This window comes from Psilocybe cubensis, chromosome 2 (assembly GCF_017499595.1).
Source record: "Psilocybe cubensis strain MGC-MH-2018 chromosome 2, whole genome shotgun sequence".
Taxonomy (NCBI): Eukaryota; Fungi; Basidiomycota; class Agaricomycetes; order Agaricales; family Agrocybaceae; genus Psilocybe; species Psilocybe cubensis.
In genome coordinates, this window is record NC_063000.1 from 3,810,297 (window position 1) to 3,829,768 (window position 19,472).

Here is a 19,472-nt window from a genome sequence, read left to right on the forward strand (position 1 = left end):
GAACGTCTATACGTAAATATACCTACATACTAGGGTGGTAAATTTTCACAGCAATGTGTGGCTACATAGAGAAAACAAAACAAAATTACTCGGTAGAACATAATATCCTGGAAGCACGAAAAAATGTGTTTATCACGCGAAACTGTGATCGGCGCGATTGATAGAATAAACTGGGCTCCTCCATTTCATATAATAGTATGCAGGTTCCAAAGTACGAAAGCTGATATCATCATGCTGTGCTTAGTGCCAATCTTCTTGAGAGTGGATCCAGCTGAGCTTGAGGTTGGCTTCGGTGCAGGCTGGACATAGGTCGTTGTGGCGCTACCTGCGCTCAAGAATATGTCGGTCTGGGCCCCTAAGCAACAGTTAGTAACATGATAAATATGTGCTATCAGGAGATAACGTGTACCATCTGAGAATCCCATTTTTGCATTGTATGTAGGAGATTTAGGTTGGCCTGAAAGGTCAGAACCTGAGACTTCTACATTGTTTCCCTCGAGCTGGTTCCAAAAAACCATCTATCCCGAAATGGGAAACATTAAACTAAGTAAGGCTTTTGAGTTAATTGATAGAACGAACCTGCTTTGCGCCTTTGACGCATTTGGATTGGTCATCTTCGCACCAGACTGGAGGCACAGCAGATGCAACTGCGGCAGGCCCAGTATGCCCAGTGACACGACAGCGGTATGGAAGCATGTACATGTTTGGCTGACCGCAACCATTTGCGACCTGATATCGCGTATGTTAGAGCGGGATTATCAGTCATGTCAACCTAAGAACGTACCCAGCCCCACTACAGACATAAAAATAACTTCGTTAATGAATAGTTGGAATCATGGTGCCATGACGACTTGCCGCGCAGATACAGCCTTCATCTGGACAGGCAGGTAGATTAGGTACTTTGTATGTAGCAAGTCTGCGCCATGGAGTACTGAGAGCGGTGTAAGTGAGGCTAGGTAGATATGTCCAGTGTGATGCTTACTGATACAAAACGGTGAACACCACAAGATTATCTTCTGTGACTTGAGTCAAGTCGGAGACATAGGATATAGCAAAGATTGTCCCTGCCGCCATAGTCTCATTCTGCGTATGGACTGGACAATATCAAACGATTCAACGCGGACTCAGATTTTGAAACAGTACTGCTCACTATTCGGTTCGGTGATACACGAATCAGCGTCTACTTTACCATCGAGCGTTACGCCGAGACCAGGGTGGTCTTGTCCATCACCGTAGACACCAACGCGAGTGCCTTGATATGATAACGTGGTGAAAGCGCGATTGACGGCGAGCTCGACCGTGAATTCACCATTGGCTGGCCTAACTCAAATTATCAGACATATTTTTACAAATTTAACGCGTCATATACACACAGTTCTAGAAAATCACCAGGCGCAGGAGGAAACATATCACACTGGCGAAAGGTGGTGAGAAGCATTACAAATTGAGAGAAGGTTTCTTACATTGTTCTCATGATGGAACCACCAGTCGCTCTTGCGTAACTACGAAACAACGCGTTTAATGAAAAGAATGGATAGTTTTTCCAAATACTTTAATACCTGATACAATGGTTGAACAGCCGAATTCGTATCGTCATCGTCCACGCCAGGTGTGGTGCCGTTTATGCAATACATCCCTGGTGTTGAAGCTATCAATCATTTCCTACAGTAAAAAACACGCAGAAGCTCACCCTTGGTCCAAGCTGCAACATGGGCAGTCGCGCCCAACACCAGCCATCGTGAAAGGATAGTCGAGGTCAGAAGGTACCATCCAAATGACCTATGCGGCTGACCAGTAGGTCGATCTCGAGACATGTGCCGCGCTAGCTAACCCACCGCTCTTGGGAGAGCAAGAACACTAAAGGAAAAACTCTGGAGGAGTGAGATGGGGTGAAACAATGTCGCCTCAACCCTAAATTTGCCCTCAGTTGTTCGATTATATCTTGACAGGCACGCCTGTGCTACGACCCTGCAACTTCCTCCTGCCGTTTGATTAATGACGGCAAGGAGCCACCACCACCACGATGATTAATTTGTTCTCTTGCTTTGGCTCAACTTTGGCTCACCTTGGAAAGGCGTCGACGCTTTGAGTAAGGAAGGGCGATGCAACTCCATTCCGTTCCGATTACAGTCGGATATTTCTTCCCAAATGTTCGTCATTTAAAATTTGTCGCAGAGCGTGAGCAAACTAAAGCCATATTTGGACCAGGAACCTTATCTTTTGTTGATGCGCAGATGGTGATCGAAATGCGATTGCTGTCTTGGCGGAGTTGGACCGCTACCAAGCTTGTCAGGTCCAAGCAACAGCTACTTACGAGCGCTCGAAAGGTATTTTAGTACGTCTGGTTTTTATATAAGCTGAACCACTTTGAGAAGGCTGAATTTCATTTTACTCTATTTAAAAAGAGTGGTCAACCTATGTCTTACTCTTAGTAGTAGGCGCCTGTCATTTAAATCATACATAAATAATTTTACTAATATTACAGATTATTTCTTGCAACACCCTAATTGATATCAGGATCATATATTTATTCAATCTACTGTGTTCGTTTTAACCTTTGTGGTAGGTATGTTCAAATGATAGTCTCAGCTGCCTCAGGAGTCTGACACAATTGCGATTTGATTGTGCCTATGCCCACGTGACTGTGTTAACATTGTTCCCTCCGGCGTCACACTTCTGTCAGTGTCACACAAACCTCTTTTTTGTGCTGTTTTGGTTTTTTTAGTAGTTTTTCAGCTTCAACGTCAACTGGCATCCTTGATCCTTGCACATCCATTCAAGGCTCTCCGAACTAACTCTCTTACTGCTTCCAAAATCCTGGAGCTTTCTCTCAAATCTAACCGTTGCTAGTGATGTATTATGCTGAATGTATACCCTAGTAGGTGGCCGCCTTGGTCCAAGAACTTGGGGTGCTTAGTCGCGATTTTTTTCGATAACGTCGATTATGTGGGAGATAAGTTTTTGACCGTAATCTTATGGGCTGTTTTCTGGCGTGTGAGTGGCTGCGTGTTGCTTTGTAAAATTCTGACCGTCACCAATTAGGGGACTTGGGGGCTGTGTTCCAAAATCGCTGTTGGTTTTGATGAGCAAGTTTGAGTGTTCATGATCACCATCCGAACGTCCATGGACTATAGCTTGTATGGAGTGTGCTCAGTCAAGGGAGAAATATCATATTACTAGCAAGAATGTGGCGCGTATTTCGGTATTCTGGCCAGTGGATCTCGTTAAGTCCTACATTCTCCAATTACACACATTCGTTTACATTCTCTTCAATAACCAGGGACATAAAAATGGTCCAAGAAGTACCATAGGCAAGTTGTAGACCTCTATATATATGTTCGCCTCATACCTTGTATGGTACGTTATACTGTTTTTTTTCACTAGTCCATTTTCCTCGTTGTTTGCGTCTCGCATCAATCTTTCCGAGCCTTGCTGTCTAAACTAAAGGACAAGTTCGTCGACACTAGCGTGACTCAAGACTTGAAATCTCCCTCCATGCCCTTTATCGCCATTCGCCGGCACTAATCCAGTTTTCAATCAAGCAAGTAGTTATAGACTACCGCGGACTCGCATTCTGGCACACTCTGCTTGCGTTTTGTTGATCCGTTCCGACGTTCTTGATAACGGGGTCGATAAGTTTCGACTCTTATAATAAATTCAAGTCTAGCGTCGTTATTGTCACTGAAGTGATTGCTGGCTCTGAGTACTCTAGGCCTTCTCTTCTTCGCCAAAACTCATCTTGCCTCCGAGCCAAGATTCCCTAGGCTTCGCGTTCTTATCTTATAAATCCTCCATTTGTATGTACCCTGGTCGATCATAGAGGGATTATCTTACTTGCAGGCACACAAACGGTGAAGTGTATTCATCGATCATCACCCATCACAATTATTACCAATCATCAGGCCTCAGGTGCACACCCGCGTTCTCGTCTCATTTGATTGTGGTACCGCGCTTACTTGTGGTGTCCTCATAAGCAAATATTGCCTGAATCTTACCTGAAGGACTCCGGATTCATCCCATCAGATGGATTCACTTTTTTTCTGGAACCAGACCATGGCGCCACAGTGGTTTCTATAGTATCGATATCCAACCGAACGGTACTACCCGTCGAAACGGGGTTGTACTGAGTCGGGTTCATGTTCTAACCTTTACACCTTGGCTACTCATCGCTGAATTGGGAGCCATTACGGATGGAAGCGTGTGGACTGCGGCAAGAGAAGTTCAAATCTGATGGCAAGTTTTTTCTTCCTGCACTCCGGCAGGCTTTGAACTGCGAGAAAGACGGTCCTGCCGACAACAAAAACGACATGGTCTTCTTCTCCCGTGATTCTGGAGACCTGGGTGTCACAGACGGGATAAAGATACCATTCATATATGCACTTGAGCACAGTGGTATACATATAGCTGTCACTGGAACATATGCTCCCACAAGCGCAGTTCCTCCCACTTTCGTCCTTTCCACCTTCATCCTGTGCACAAGTGGCGGTACTACATTCAACCTAGGTTCAGAGCCGCCCGGCATTACCTCGCTTTGACCGTGGAACCGGACATTTAACGTGGAATTAAAAGTAAGGAAGGAGCAATTTCAGTCCCCTATATCATGAAAGAATCATGTTCATGATCTGTTTTCATTTAGACTGTGCAATGTGGTCACGTCTGGCCTATATATATCGACTTTCATCTGTCCTGCTTGAAGCTAAGTGACGAATGTAGAAAGAAGGTCGCAAGTCGAAGACCAACTCTGTTATAAATGTTTGATAGGTCTATTCGTATTTTAAGAAGATATTAAAAACATGTCTCGGGGGAACTCGGGTTCACCTTTCCAGAAAATGGGGATGAGATTCATATGTGGCTGGAAATCCTGGTCGAGGGTTGTAGGCGCAATGAGAAACTTGCTCACAGGCTCTGTGCCGTGCCTAGCGTAGTCCATCGTTAGTGAGTATCTATAAATTTAACGACTTGAATGAGTAAATTTATGGCCATCCAACTAGATATTTTAATGCCGTTGATAACTCTCAATCTCTGTTGTCAATTCATCGATGTCAAAAATCAACAAAACACTCATCGCAGTTATATTATCGGAGCCCCGGCCTATCATAGCTATCATCATTTTTTACACAGAGAATGCATCCACTGATAGACACCCCACTCAATGATATCCCCCCGGCGGTAGTATTTCGTTTCAGTCTATTCTTTACGTTGTCAACTTGAAAACATTCCCTCAACAAATTGCAAACCAAGCAAGGACGTGGATTCTGCATGTCCTGGAGAATATTGAGCGAGCTGCATAGAGACCATTGCTCTTCCAATTCAAGATGATCAACACAGTCAGAAGTTGGGCCTGTACTGAAAAACATGGACTTTAAGCTTGGGCTAGGCTCGGGGGTATTTCCGAAGTTCGCCTGTATGTTGTTTCGTTTGCTAATCCTGTTATTTCATTAGAATTATATTAATACCTGTCTCGTTACTGAATTTACAAGAAGTGTTGAGATTAAAAAGACCGCTTTCAGTGAGAGAGGACAAGCATAAGGAGATATAAAATGAAAGACTGACCCACCGCTCAGGCCATACCATCTCAATTGCATCTCAAACGTTTGGCGTATGAAATAAAAGGAGCATTTTTGGTTTATTTTCAGTCGTGTGCCTCAGCTTCTGGCCTGGCAGGTTGCAGGTGATCTCATTATTGACAATGGTATTGGCCGCGACGGATCAGTGACTCATTAGACTCGGCTGAAGAGCAACAACTCACTGAAAGTGTATCTCGCAACCTGAAAGTTCAACTCAACAGAGAGAGATGGAAGCTGATGGCCAAGCTACTGGGACTGGAATCTACGATTCAGCTCCGAGGATAGCAGGTGGTGCCCGAGATAAGGGTCCTTCAGCCGGATAACAGCGTGGTAATCACCCCCAAGGAGCTGCTACGATGCGATTCCCTTCTCAGGATTCCTTATTGTCTCTGGGCTGTCGACGTCGGATATGTTGTTATTCGTCCGAAAGTAAGGACATATTCGAAGCAGCCCACAGTTTCTGAGAATTGGTGGTGGGAAATAGGTCAGGAGGCATAAAGGAAAAGGTCCTGCTGGCACACGCAGCCATCCAGAACCGCTTTAACCCCATCATCCCTTACCCTAGGTCCTCCCCTTTTATACGTGAGTATTGAAGAAATTCCAGAACCTATCGTGTTGGTTACCATGTTCTCCCAAATGTTTTCAGATGTCCCTCGATCAGGACCAGAAAGTGGACATTGAGGATGTCGAGGAGGACGGTGAGCATAACCCTTCTCTTGGTCGTCTCACGCGCTCAACACGTTGCACAGACATGCCACCGCTGGTTGATGATTCAAACCCTAATTACACGTTTTTCTCTGGAATGACGCCTCTTTCTTTTACATCGACATCGGCGCCCACCGCCTCACAGGACAGCAATCCACAGCCTTCTAGGTCTCTCGTTTCTAGTCTACCAGCATCTCCTATAACCCCAGACGAATCGACGTCATCATTCTCGATGTCCATGTCCCAACCCCGTCCTCACGGGAAACGACGTGATCCTTCATATATCCCACGACCTCCTAACGCGTTCATTCTCTTCCGCTGCGCGTTTATCAAGGAGCAGAACGTGCCAGGAAAGGTCGAAGGCAACCATAGCAGACTTTCTAAAATTATTGGTGCGGTGTTTATCATTAGTCTGATATGTTCACTAAGACCCCAATGTGATAGGCCTGTGTTGGAAACAACTGTCTCCTGAAGAACGAGAGAAATGGGAAGCTAAAGCTGTTATCGCTCAGGCTGAGCATCGTGCCCATTATCCCGACTGGCGTTTCAGGCCTGGTGCGAACGCCCTTGCTAAACTCAAAATTCAAGATGGTACCAGCTCGGTAACGTCACGGCGACGGAGTGTCCGTAGTCGTGCGGGCAAAACTTCGGCCTCTCCTGAAGTCGATGATGACGACGGTGTTGCGTTGGCAGATACCAAGGGAAAAGGGAAGGAGAAGGGCAGGGCGAAGGCAAAGTCTTCACGTATGCTTTCCATGGAAGAGACTCGGTGCGCAAAGATTGCGGGATTTGTCGCAGAGGGTATCAGGGGCCAAGAGCTCGAAGTTGCTGTGAAGGAATGGGAAGGAGACCATAAGATCCCCAAGGCGAATCCGCGGGTAGTCAAGCCAAAAGGCCGAGCTAGCCAGGGTTCTACTGCAGGGCCTTCGCGCAAGAAGTCAAGTTCAACAACGACCGGAGTTCAGGTCTCCACCAAACATTCCCCCAGCAACTCTCCTGAGATTCCATCCTTCACCCCAAACCCCTGGACACCTGAATCCGACACCGGTGCCCAATCTACTCTAGAGCCCTTGCCGAGTAAAACCTTGACTACCGATGCTGCAGGGAACGGTGTCCTTTCCAGCGTACCTTTAACACACATGTTCAAGCGTGCGCTGTCTGCCCCATTGGCCGATGTGCCCTTGCAGGACCAATATTCCCCCGGACAGTCGAATGTCTCCTCGGCAGGTAACTCGCCATCGTCAGCGGAGCCTAGTCCGAATGTCCAATGGCGTTCCTTCAGATCTCCCATGTCCCAAGAGCTGACCCCAAGGACTCACAATCATTCTCGGCGCGACACGATCTCGATACCATTACAACCAAATTCTTCTGTTGAAATGTCCCATCCACAACAACTCACTTGGCAGGAAGCAGAGAATCAGCGACGAATTGAGGAATTGCGTGGCCCAGATTCGTGGTGGCCCCAACGGTCATCTTCAGATAGCTCTCAGCTCAGTTTCTCTAATCGCGTACACTGCCAACCGCAGACTGTCTCTGCGAGGCTCAACGACGATGGGATGGGATATGATGCATCTCAGGGAACAAACCAGTTCGATCGAGGATATTTGGAGGTATGTCGTGTCTCCCATTTTTTTCTTCATAGTAACACCGACGTATATTTAATTTAGCGGCTCGGACAATATGAGCGCGTGCCAGATGAAAGCCAACAAGTGGAATGGAGACATTTAAACCCTGACACAAATCGGCAAGGTCTAGTTGCTCTCATCGAAGACCCATACAAAGATGACTGTGTCGATCCATCTTCTGCATCATCCAATTCTATTCCAACACTGTCACTTCCATCGCTATCTAATAGCAACTATTATCATAGCCCTATATCCCCGCAGTCACCTACTACTGTTCCGTCATCTTCTTTCTCTACACTTACAGGCTGGGCCGGCGAGTTCAGGAATAACAATATGGACATGAAACCTTGGTTAACAGATCCCGAAACCAATCATCCGTCCCGATCCTGGTACTCAGGCGAATCTTCCCTTAGCATGGTCACTGGCCGCCCTGATCTCCATCGTCCTCAGCTGGCAATTGACCCAGACGATTGGGACCGTATTGAATATAGAACGGCGAGCGACCTTCACCTTTCCGTTGAGCCTCCTCCTCGACAATTAGACTTCATCGGCGAACTTCGTCGTGCTCAAGGTGGCGCAGCCTAAGTCTCAAATCTATCTATAAAAACGATAAACTCTATCGGACGTGCTTATGTTTGCCAGGCGTACGTGTGGGTCTGTCTATCCGTATTTTTGTTTCGCTCTTCTTCTGTTCGTCTCTCCTTCGTCTGCTTATCCATTCATTTGTTTTCTTCGCATTTGTATCAAATCACCTGTGTACTACCATTCTAGCATTCACCTTACATACTCTTCATCGTACAGTCTATTTATATCGTGCGAACACATTGTGTATTTCATCACTGTATATTTTACTTTTCGCTACACTTTCCCATTTTTCTCATTACAACTACACTGTACTATAAACTTCTACATATCTTCATTACCCTTCCTTATTCGCATTCACATATTATCGATTGCTAATTAATAATCGATGTGAATTAACATACAAATTTCATCTTCAAAACAGTTTTTTTGGCCTTTTTTCCAATTACGCATGCATATGCATTGAACCTTGGTTATTCATAGATTTAGACTACTATGTGGTGGTTGTACTCGACCCAATGTTGAAGTCGATTTCTGCGCTATTGATTCTACATAAAGATTAGATTTGCTACGTCCGAGATGGCATAGAACACAGTCTACATGCCTTTTTTCTTCATTCTGTTGAAATTTAAAGTGGTTATTAAAAGGCCATTAGTCTGTCAGACTTCAATCACTGAAAGTGCAGAACTAACTCACGTTTTCCTGCCATATCACACTAGCTTTGAATTCAGTGAGTCCAAATAACAGTGCTATGTCAAAGTTAATTGCGTAGTATACGTCCTCCCGTCCATCTTTATTTGTTACAGTTCGAGGTTTGAGTGTTTTAGCGAGATCGTCCAGGTCAGCTTTGATCGAACACATGGAAGTAAACATTCCTAAGAATGATAATTCTTAATTAATCTGAACTCTCAGAAAATGTACTCAAACGTACCAGGTTCAGTGTCAACCCATTTAGGAGTATCGATGTTTCCGTGATAACACATCAAGGAAGTAGACATAGTTCGAAGTGAATTGAGATCTTTTCTGCTTCTTCCGAACGCTCTCCGAAATTCCCTACTTTCGGAGACTTGCGTACCCTGTCATGAATAATGTTTCTACAAAAATTCCGCTGCTGAAATAGCAGTTTGGCTCACCCGAGGCAAGATGACATCAAATCCTCCAGGAATATACCAAGCCCCAGAGGCAGATTGATATTTCATGGAAGACCGCTGAATATGCTCTTCATTCTCTTCATCATAAGGAATCCCACAGGGTATGCCATACGTATACTTCGCCACTCTTGTAGTAACGCGATGGTCAAGATAGTAAGATACAGCACCATGTGCAACAGCCTTATTCCTGTGCTTTATCATTAGGCAGAACGGGGCCGAACAGTAGCTTGATTTCACGTACAGATGACTGTCTGGCCGAGTTGCCTCAATTCCCATTATGTCCAATCGTTCCTTGACCTGAGAAAACAGCCAATCGCTTGCAGCAAAACCCCCCACTAAGAAAACAGCCTAGAACGAGCATCAGTACCTGCCAAAGTTAAAGATACGTCCGGACCGTTGCCTTACTGCGATGGTAGTTTGGGAGGAGAAAATTTGATCATTAATTGCGACAACAATGTCCGAGATTGAAGGTTCAAAGAACGATGCAACATCTTGTCTGTAATTCAACGGCAATGCTTCAACTAATAGTTCATAGTACATGAAGCGTAACTTACCCAGATACCTTGAGCTGGCCCGAACGTATACCTAACTCAGCATCTTTTTCTTTGACCGCTGCGAATTGGATCCAGCAATCATCTTCATCGTTCCTGAATCCTAATTTTGTTTTCTTGTCAAATTTCTCAGTGATAACCCCGACGTCGTCGCTGAACCGTGAGCCAGCCAGAAGGTCTACATATGGCAAATCAGTTTCATTGAGTAGCAAATTTAATTGCGGATCATCGAGACAGTCACCTTGGAAGTAACTACGTGCACGATTGGTGACAAACACTGAACCATTGTAAATGCCTGCCGAAGAAATAGGTCAGTAACGAGATCGAGAGAGTACAGTATCACAGACATTGTGGGACCGCGATTTCCTCAAATGTGTCTTCATTCCGGGTGTAGGAGCTAATGTCAATTGTTCCTCCGCCGGCGTCCACAATCATGACACCATTATCGTCCTGATCATCAGCAGTAAAATCAAATGTCAATAAAGGTTTACGTCGAAAGAAAAGGTTTAAAAAGGCGTATGTATGGAATAGGATATATACGCACCTTTAAAGCGTCAGATGTCAGCCCGCTTTGGATGCAGTAGTGCAGGCTCGCTTCCCCTTCCGTGAGGAGTTGGACGCGGATCTCAGCTGTATCTAAATCGGGGACGAGTCCAGCAAGTATTGCAGCCTGGCGCATGATTTTCTGTTGAGGTCCCTCATACCCATTGGGATGAGTCAAAACATAGTCGATGTCGGTTGTAAAGCTATCCCATAAGGTCTTGCCATTAGCGTGTGTCTCTATGATGTAGGTTTTTGCACATTCCACGATGTATCGAAGAAAGTCGGCAAACACATCCAACAATGTCTTTCCTGACGGGAGCGGAGGCACCTTTTGATCCTCAGGCGATACAGTTTCTCCTGGACGAAAATAAACCTTGAACCTGCAGGGACATGATATATGAGAAAATCCCTTTTCTACCAAAGGAAGACGACCGAGATACAACACCATTCGCATTTGACCCATTGTTCCTCCTCAACTTGGATTGCGATGCCTTCCCGGGTAGCCTCTGCACCCGCTGCTTTGACAACCCCTTCCTGATCGTACCACAAAATTGTTGGGATCTTGAGATCACCGCCGACACTTTCTTGACCGGGGTATCTAATGGAGAGGAAATAAACACATGTTGATATCCAGAGTATACCCGCCCCAAAAGATGCTAAAGCGATTGATCATAAGTCTTACCTATTTACCCCTCGTATCTCGGGTATCTGACCAGGATCAAGGATGCTGTAAATTGTCCAAGAATTTATTGAGTTACAGCGTTGGCAACAGGTTGAACCAATCACAATTACTGACCTATAAGACACCCCACTAAATGTTGTCCCAATATCAATGGCTAGGACGAGCTTGCGCGAAAGTCCATTGTACGTCATACGAGGAGGTAATGCCATGATCAATTAATGAAAGGGGCCACAGATGTATAAGCTTATCGATAGCGTCTTATATAGGTTGTTCGTAGCGGCCAATGTTCAATGAGTGTTCCATTGTACATGATCAATCGGGTTTTCCGCCCCCAGAGCGAGAACATTCATCATATCCGAAATGTGCACTCGGCACTCAGAACTATAGGGCGTGCTCCAGGTGAAGAAGAGGAGGGAAAGGGTTCTGAATGTAGGATCAAAGAGTTAGAGTCCACCAACAGAGCAATGGCGGAAAGACTCTTGAACCTGGAACGACGATATTCTCAACTGCAAACGTTGTTAGATCAACGAACACAGGAACTGAAAGAATCTCAAGCTTTCCTCAAGAAGCCAGACGATGTTCCCGAATCCTTGGTCATAAGGAAGATAGAGGATGTTAATACTCGGATTTTCAACATGTCCATGGCTATTGTCGACATTTTCGAGCAAAATCCAAAGATGGATCTGGAAGAAACATTTGTCCAAGAAGGATACATCGATCGATGTCGGAGCGTTTCAAGAACGGCAGTTGGCGAACTACTTTACTCTTCAGTTTGCCAGGTCGATGAGGCCATCATGCACAGGCTACCAGTTGTACCCGAGGATACCATACCGATGCAGCTTGCACTGCGAAGTGTTCTGCTGAAATGGGCTATGAAGGTTGTTGGGTTGCCAGGAAATTTCCCCGAAAACAATGGGACAACAGAGCTGTACAAATTCATACGGGTACGAGGTCAGTGGTAGTGTTATGAGTAGAAAGTGTTGATGGCATACTTTTCATCGAGACAGAACCCCAGTCAGTCTCGTCACAGTGGAGATCGATTGCCTTTCGTGCCTCCCCCCCAGCGATTCCATCCGGAGCCATTGTAGACGAAATAATGAGCTTACTTTGTGTTTGTGGCCTCTCAAGCCTGAACCCGCAGATTCTCTTCATACGGGAAAACATTCGAAAGCGCACAGTCGACACGGAAAGATCATTGCAGGAGCTGAGAAGCATCATTCATACTGGTGTCACATCGAGTGACATGGAAGTATCAATGGTGGAATGCGACACTCCATACGACCCAAGCACAATGGTTGACGTATTCAGTTTGGAGACACGGTCGAGTTCGAATGTCCAACAAGTTCTTTGCACAGTGGGCCTTGGGATACGAAAAACCACGGCAAAAATGAAGGAATTGGGGGAGTTTCATCTGGTTACGGAGTTACTGAAAAGGCCTGAAGTTGCCTTGGTCCAATTACTTGATAGCTTTAAGAAACCTGCTGATCGGGACTTCGATGCACATTTGGATCAGTCTTAGTAGCCACAAGTGCTTTTGAAGCAAATAATATGCACTTCACTGAATCTTGATCTATATCAAAGGAAACGCCGCAATTTGATTAAGAGAAATTTTGATACTCGAAAAATGACAGTGGCAGGTGTGATTGTGTAAAACGTTGAATAGAAAAAGAGAGAGAAAAGAGGAAGAAATGGAAAATGAGGGAGTGATGGATTGAACTTTAAGCTTTAACGTTTAACCCCGAGGGCCGAACCAAATACCTTACGTAAATGTACCAATTTTATTTTTAAATGTATGTATTGTAATTTTTAATGTTTGTACATAGTCTCACGTTTAAATCTCCGAGTAAATGAAAATGGATAGAAAATCAAATTTGGAAAAAGCGGTGTCTCCAGTTGAGCGGGTTAATCATAAGTTTGACTCGGACTCAGAGCACATTACACAATTCAGTATAAATTCATTCAATTTCTATAAATTAAGCAAGGGCAGACACTAAAATTGACTGTATGTCGTTAGTAGAGAGACAATGTCGAATAGTCCATGTAGGTCCATGTGTATGATACGCAAAAAACAAAAGACCCAGTGATGCTAAATACAAGATGAAATAATGGGTTGGATTCGCTTCTCCCTTGCGGCTACTAAGAAAACTCCTGCCCTGTTCCCGCTACCTGAGCAAGAAAACAATTGTTCTACCAGATTCCCATTATTTCGAGCTCTGTTAGTTGAGCTCGGGGATTGCCACAAAAAGACCGGCCTCTGGCCTCCTCTTCATAATCGGGCCCCAGCCACTGGTATGCTGTTCCAGAAATCGCAGGTCGGTTGGTAGAAAGATTCTGAGTCCTTTGGGGTATGGGGGATATGGTCCTTGGAATCTCATGGAATGTTGAGTTGAATGTAGGAGCATTGTCGAGGATACTTGTGTCTAGGTCACTAGGGCTATTTTGGATCACTCTTTTATCGACATGAAGGGGAGTCCAGACGAGGTCTATCTTTTCCGCGATTCCAGCAGCAAATTTGCCGCGCGTTGGTTTGGCTCGATTTTGCTTCTTCCGAGATGTAGGTTCGGGATCTTCGGCCTTTCTTTTAAGCACTGATGTTTGTCTCGCTGGTTCAACGCCAAGTGCTTCTTGTCGCTGTGAAAACTATAATTTACTCCTTCGAAGGTACCAGGGGTGTATTGAGTGGCTTACCATGGTGCTTAAACCGGAGGGTTCTGGTGCCAAAACCTGCTGGGTAATCTTTTGAGGATGCTCACGAATCTTCGATGGAGCCTTCCCTCTGAGAACGGGCATTTGTGTATTCAACAAATTCTGTAAACAGTATAGTTAAATATACAGATTCAAAGGAATTTTTATCAACATACCCGCGTGGCAGAACTTGGGTCTGGTAGATGTCGTGGGTCCCGATGAGAAGAATATATATATTCAGCCTGCGGCTGTATAAAGTTTTCTTGAGTAGATCGGTGAACATTTTGACTACTAGCAGTCTGAGAAAGTGTTGGTCAGTAGAAGAAAAAGGATGTTGTGATCGACTTACCTCGACGACGGGAGCCCATAAAGTCGGAACAGCTATAGCTCTACTGAGAACCCCATGCTCATCCTGGAACTCTGATGATGTAGCCACGGTTGAGGGGGAAACATTACGACATAATGGGTCACTTCCTTCGGCCTCTTCTTCTTCAGATAGCACCTCTCCAAAAAGCTCTTCCTCTTCTTCACGGCTAAGAGCTTGATACGACTCGGAGCTGTGTGCATCGGCAAAGAAAGCTGCTATCGCGTCAAAAAATCCTAAGAATGCATAAATGGGTGGAGGATAGGCTGGTGTGCAGACAGTGCTTGCACTTTCATAAGTTAATGTCGGAATTACGCAATGGGACATCTCGGAGCTCTACAACCAGAATCGTGGTCAGTTGAAGGAATATAGGATGATAGTTCGGAGAAGAAACTAGAGTGATAATCTGGTTGGAAAAAGGAAATAATGAGATGCAGGCCCTTAAATGATCCGCGAAGTTCTCAGATAAAGGTAACGGAGCTCGAATAAAGGCCATGTCGTCAAAGCGTGTCAAAGGGGTTGAACAATGGCCCACATCCAAATTGGATCAATGGCACAGGAAGGATCTGGGTTAGCAAACAATCGTGGTTACCACAAGCCCAATTATTATATAGTCAAGTGGCACCGATCCATATTTATTATATCATGGTCCTTTGAAAGTTCAACTTGCGACATTAATAATAATGGATTGACCGACGTGAAAAGGGTAATCGCGCAGCTATGGTAACTCGCAACTAGTGACCAGAATCTGTATAAGATCTTCCTGTAGAAGCAGAGGGAGCAATAGGAGAGTCAGTGAAATGGTCCAAGCACTAAAAATCGAATTGTTTTGAAGCTGCCCTGAGCGCTTGAATGCTGTGCACCTGTTATTGAGGATGGTGGTACATCAAAATGTACAGTGAGAAATTGGGAGTTATCAAGGCGCAGCCAGACAACGTATTGGTCGAAGTAGAAGCAGGTTTGTCGAATGGTGACTTTTGGGTTGTCGTGATAACCTGCCAGCAAGATCATAAGTTCAAGGAGCAAAAAGTTTGGCTCAAGTTTTTCTATGCAAGTAAATTGGTCAAGAACACTTCAAAAAGTGAAAAAAAGAGCTAGCTGATAGTCACCGTACCTCTTAGAAAAGTAGCTGAAAAAATCCTGAAACGTGCAAGAGCGTTGTCGGACGTCGTCTGACTGAAATGACTGAATATATTTATGTTCGTTTCGGCAGTGCTCGGCAAGGGACCACTGGCAGTTAGCAAAGTATTAAAATTAATTGCTTAATATAGTAATCATGTAAATGTGGTTTTATTTCTTACATTCGTTTCTGATTGCATTTCGACAACCTCTCAACCTCTTCATCTTCCTCATCCCCATTTCTTAACATTCTTTGTCTATCGTCTAAGTCTAGCATTTGGACTCATTACAAATGTCGACGACGATCTCTAAGGGAAAGGGGAAAAGCGTACCATCTTCAAATTGGCTGAATCTTCAAAAGGTACTACTAGTGGCTTGACTGTTAAAACCCCTTCATAACCTCTGTGATTCAGCAACTAGCAAAAACCGAAAAGAAGGAATACCACTCTGTCCAAAAGGGTGCATCAAAGAAGCGACGAAAACTAGATGGCGCCTCGACTGAAAACAAATTTTCGAAATTGTATATCACATCGAACGAACGAGAGTCTTCGACCTTTTCACAAGTGCCAGAAGCCAGCGGATCTTCTAGCGCTGCTGTCAAAAATGGGGAATCAACTTCATCATTACAGCAGATGATACTTGGCCACACTGAGTATACCGAGAGTCAGAAACTGTGAGTTGTTTTCGGACTTGTGCTTCTGCCTCTTTGATGACATAGGAAAAGACCAGGAAAATACCTCGCATTGGATTGTGAGATGGTGGGTGTGGGTATAGATGGCGTCGAGTCTTCCCTTGCCCGTGTGAGCTTGGTCAATTTCTACGGCGCGGTTATTTTGGACGAATTCGTTCGCCAGAAAGAGCGAGTTGTTGACTATAGAACACAGTGGAGTGGCATAAGAGAGTCTGATATGGTGCACGGTAGGTAATGCCATCGCTTAATGTACGAAGATCAAGGAACTGATGTCTTGCTTCTCAGCAAAACCTTTCGAGGAGGTTCAGAAGAAAGTGGCGGATTTGTTGAAGGATAGGATATTGATCGCACATGCCGTTCATAACGACTTGAAGGCACTATTACTGTCACATCCAAGATCCCAAATACGTGATACCCAATTCTATGCATACAAATTTGGGCTCTGCAAGACCAAACGCGTCGCTCTTCGCAATCTTGTGAAACAAGAAGTCGGCCTTACCATTCAGAGTGGTGAGCACTCTAGTGTAAGTTCGGTTACCTTTTCCCCTTATATTCAATCTCACGTCGTTTCTCTTCAGATCACGGATGCGCGTGCCACAATGGCTGTTTATCGTTTACACAAAAAGGAATGGGAAAAAGGCAGCCGACCCCAACCTGTAGGAGTGCATGCCGCCTCCAAGGCCGCATCATCGAAGCGAAAAGCGCCCTCACAGTCTGGATCTGATGAAGAAGAGGGCGGCGACGGCGGCGACGACGACTCGAGTGACAGTGAAGCACATTCACGTAGAAAACCCTCACCAGCACTTGTCAAGCCTGTACTGAAAGGGAAGAATACCCCTAAAGAATACCCTGGAGGCGGAAGGAAAGGCGTTAGTTCAGGTTTATCAACAGTCATCCGTCGCGCGGGTGAAAAGACGAAAGCTGGTGGTGGCGTTATTGATAAAGCGACTGTTAAGACAGAATGGTGGAAGCAATTGCCAGGCGGTGTTTCTTCTGGTGGTTCCAAGGGTTCTGTAAGCATTGTATCGAGTAGATAGTACTTATATCACGAGCTGAAATCTTACCAATGTTTCAATCCTTTAATTCTTCGAAGAGCATCCCAGTATCTATGAGTGTTCACTGTTGATTTCCATTGAATTTCGTGATTGTTAGTATTCGAATTGATGAGGGTGGGAATGACATATTGTCGCTTGAATCGCGTCAACGTTACGCTATTTCTAACCATGAACCATATTGTTCACTTGTCGTCTCTTCGCATTCTCTCACCACGCAAAACACACCTATACTCATCAAGTTTTTGTTGAAGTCTCGGATATGAAACAAAGCTCACAAGCCACTATCAATGAACTTATCGCGGGAAGTGTTGGAGGTGCAGCGCAGGTCTTAGTCGGGCAGCCTCTGGATACAATCAAGACTCGGGCTCAGATTGCACCCAGTTGAGTTCTCCATATCTCTCTTGACACGGAAGAGTCTAACACTCATGCCAATAGAGGATATGTTTGTGAGTAGGACGATAGCGGATGGGGTCTCGGGTTCATATCGCTGAGGATCAACACGATTCGTTTCTTCTTGGCGACACAGAAAGGGCCCATGGACATCCTGAAGCAAACGCTGCGCAACGAAGGATTCTTTGCTCTGTACAAAGGTGCGATACGACCAGTGTTCCAATTTCTGTTTCCTGAGACTGATGTCCTATCGGATTCTTCAGGAATGGCCAGCCCCTTGCTCGGAATCGCAGGCGTCAACTCATTGCTATTCGCTTCCTACGGAATCTCGAAACGAATCATATCGCCCTTCCCCCAACTGTCTCTCAAAGAAATAGTAGCAGCTGGTGCTATGGCCGGTGCGGCAAATGCCATTCTTGCAAGTCCAGGTGAGTTTGCTTTAATTCCCCATTAGTTGGGATGTTATCATATGCCTACATGCTAAAAGAATGCAGTCGAGATGTTCAAGGTGCGGATGCAAGGCCAGTATGGAGCTGCCACCGACAAGCGACTTTCGGCTGTTGTAAGTGAGATGTGGAGAGATTGGGGATTCAAAAAGGGTATCATGCGAGGATATTGGGTGCGTGGATGTCCGTCTTTGGGAGCATATCACATTCTGAATATCCGTTTTTTGACTCATAGGTGACTGTTGCACGAGAAATACCCGCGTATGCTGGGTAGGTTGAAAATGCAATTCGTCTTAACCGTCCGTTTTTGTCTCAACGAGTTGGTTTTGTAGATTTTACACAGGTAGTTTATCTTCATGACCTTAACAATTGAGCGTTGATGACGGTGCTATGCCAACAATAGCCTTCGAATTCTCAAAACGACAGTTCGGGCAGAAATACGGGTCTGATGTACCTGTTTGGGCTCTCCTAGCTAGTGGATCCACCGGAGGGGTACGCTTTTTTAAAAAATGAAATCATAGATCATTTGAAGTTATAACATCGACACAGATCGCCTACTGGCTCGCATGTTACCCCTTGGACGTCGTCAAGTCTCGCATCCAGCTTCGTGCGACTCCTCCATCCGGTACACCAGTGCAATACATCGCTCATGAAATAAAGACAATAATACTGGAATCCGGAGCGTAAGCGATCTCATGGGCATATGCCTTCTAATTTACAACTAAAATGATTAAAAAAGAACTGGCTTATTCCGCGGTCTCTCTCCGTCTCGTGAGTTCAGTTTTAGATTCAGTGGTTTGCTCTTTACTGAGCCATACCGTCATTTTTACAGTCCTGAGAAGGTTCGTAATTCTCTTTGGTCATCGTAATGTTGTTGACGTTGTTTAATTTTCGCTCAGTATACCTGCTGCCGGGAGCACCTTCGCAGCTTTCGAACTGACGAGGGGTAAGTTAAAATTTTATGGATTTTCCAGTGTACTTATAAAACCATATAGACTATTTAGAAAGGGTCACCGGGGTTTAAAAATATCTATACCCTATTTTTAATCCTTGTATTTCTATTTAATGGGCATCCAAATTTCCGCTTGTAAAAGCAAATCTTTCAAACTAGCGATTGGATTCGGCGACGACCAAATGCATACAAGAGGAGGTGGTTTGAAGGGTGACCAATCGTGTTTTTCATTTTCATTGGAAACAGATCACAGCCATGTGTCAACCACGTTGGGCGAGCATGGATGTGGCAATTTCTAGGTACCACTATCGCAAGCATTTTCCAGCTTCCGTTCCCCGAGCACGACCATGACCTCTAGAATATA

General features: G+C 45.0%; 7 protein-coding genes across 7 annotated transcripts; 4 read left to right on the plus strand and 3 right to left on the minus strand.

Moving 5' to 3' along the window:
- Positions 1–185: 185 nt before the first annotated feature.
- Positions 186–1,814, minus strand: JR316_0002732 (uncharacterized protein; the record flags this gene model as incomplete). Its single annotated transcript, XM_047888519.1, has 11 exons — positions 186–355; positions 410–518; positions 580–729; positions 785–793; positions 901–931; positions 983–1,094; positions 1,151–1,320; positions 1,374–1,414; positions 1,464–1,502; positions 1,560–1,636; positions 1,691–1,814. 11 exons carry the CDS (start codon positions 1,812–1,814, stop codon positions 186–188), a joined length of 1,032 nt encoding a protein of 343 aa, XP_047753442.1.
- Positions 1,815–6,213: 4,399 nt separating this feature from the next.
- Positions 6,214–8,482, plus strand: JR316_0002733 (Repressor ROX1; the record flags this gene model as incomplete). Its single annotated transcript, XM_047888520.1, has 4 exons — positions 6,214–6,265; positions 6,317–6,664; positions 6,717–7,882; positions 7,940–8,482. The coding sequence occupies 4 exons, from the start codon at positions 6,214–6,216 to the stop codon at positions 8,480–8,482; spliced, it is 2,109 nt and encodes a 702-aa protein (XP_047753443.1).
- A 545-nt stretch (positions 8,483–9,027) lies between these two features.
- JR316_0002734 (Heat shock 70 kDa protein 12B) lies at positions 9,028–11,615 on the minus strand (the record flags this gene model as incomplete). Its single annotated transcript, XM_047888521.1, has 13 exons — positions 9,028–9,075; positions 9,176–9,354; positions 9,411–9,555; positions 9,613–9,817; positions 9,872–9,978; positions 10,036–10,126; positions 10,185–10,359; positions 10,423–10,476; positions 10,529–10,631; positions 10,726–11,104; positions 11,170–11,322; positions 11,407–11,451; positions 11,521–11,615. The coding sequence occupies 13 exons, from the start codon at positions 11,613–11,615 to the stop codon at positions 9,028–9,030; spliced, it is 1,779 nt and encodes a 592-aa protein (XP_047753444.1).
- A 255-nt stretch (positions 11,616–11,870) lies between these two features.
- Positions 11,871–12,925, plus strand: JR316_0002735 (uncharacterized protein; the record flags this gene model as incomplete). Its single annotated transcript, XM_047888522.1, has 2 exons — positions 11,871–12,357; positions 12,414–12,925. 2 exons carry the CDS (start codon positions 11,871–11,873, stop codon positions 12,923–12,925), a joined length of 999 nt encoding a protein of 332 aa, XP_047753445.1.
- A 668-nt stretch (positions 12,926–13,593) lies between these two features.
- Positions 13,594–14,782, minus strand: JR316_0002736 (uncharacterized protein; the record flags this gene model as incomplete). The annotated part of the gene is made up of 4 exons (XM_047888523.1): positions 13,594–14,046; positions 14,095–14,214; positions 14,268–14,390; positions 14,441–14,782. The coding sequence occupies 4 exons, from the start codon at positions 14,780–14,782 to the stop codon at positions 13,594–13,596; spliced, it is 1,038 nt and encodes a 345-aa protein (XP_047753446.1).
- Positions 14,783–15,866: 1,084 nt separating this feature from the next.
- On the plus strand, positions 15,867–17,705 carry JR316_0002737 (RNA exonuclease 4; the record flags this gene model as incomplete). Its single annotated transcript, XM_047888524.1, has 6 exons — positions 15,867–15,935; positions 15,988–16,247; positions 16,299–16,492; positions 16,551–16,789; positions 16,844–17,294; positions 17,560–17,705. 6 exons carry the CDS (start codon positions 15,867–15,869, stop codon positions 17,703–17,705), a joined length of 1,359 nt encoding a protein of 452 aa, XP_047753447.1.
- A 150-nt stretch (positions 17,706–17,855) lies between these two features.
- JR316_0002738 (Mitochondrial substrate carrier family protein G) lies at positions 17,856–19,180 on the plus strand (the record flags this gene model as incomplete). Its single annotated transcript, XM_047888525.1, has 7 exons — positions 17,856–18,138; positions 18,205–18,329; positions 18,392–18,426; positions 18,531–18,648; positions 18,706–18,839; positions 19,056–19,102; positions 19,152–19,180. 7 exons carry the CDS (start codon positions 17,856–17,858, stop codon positions 19,178–19,180), a joined length of 771 nt encoding a protein of 256 aa, XP_047753448.1.
- Between the last annotated feature and the right edge of the window lie 292 nt (positions 19,181–19,472).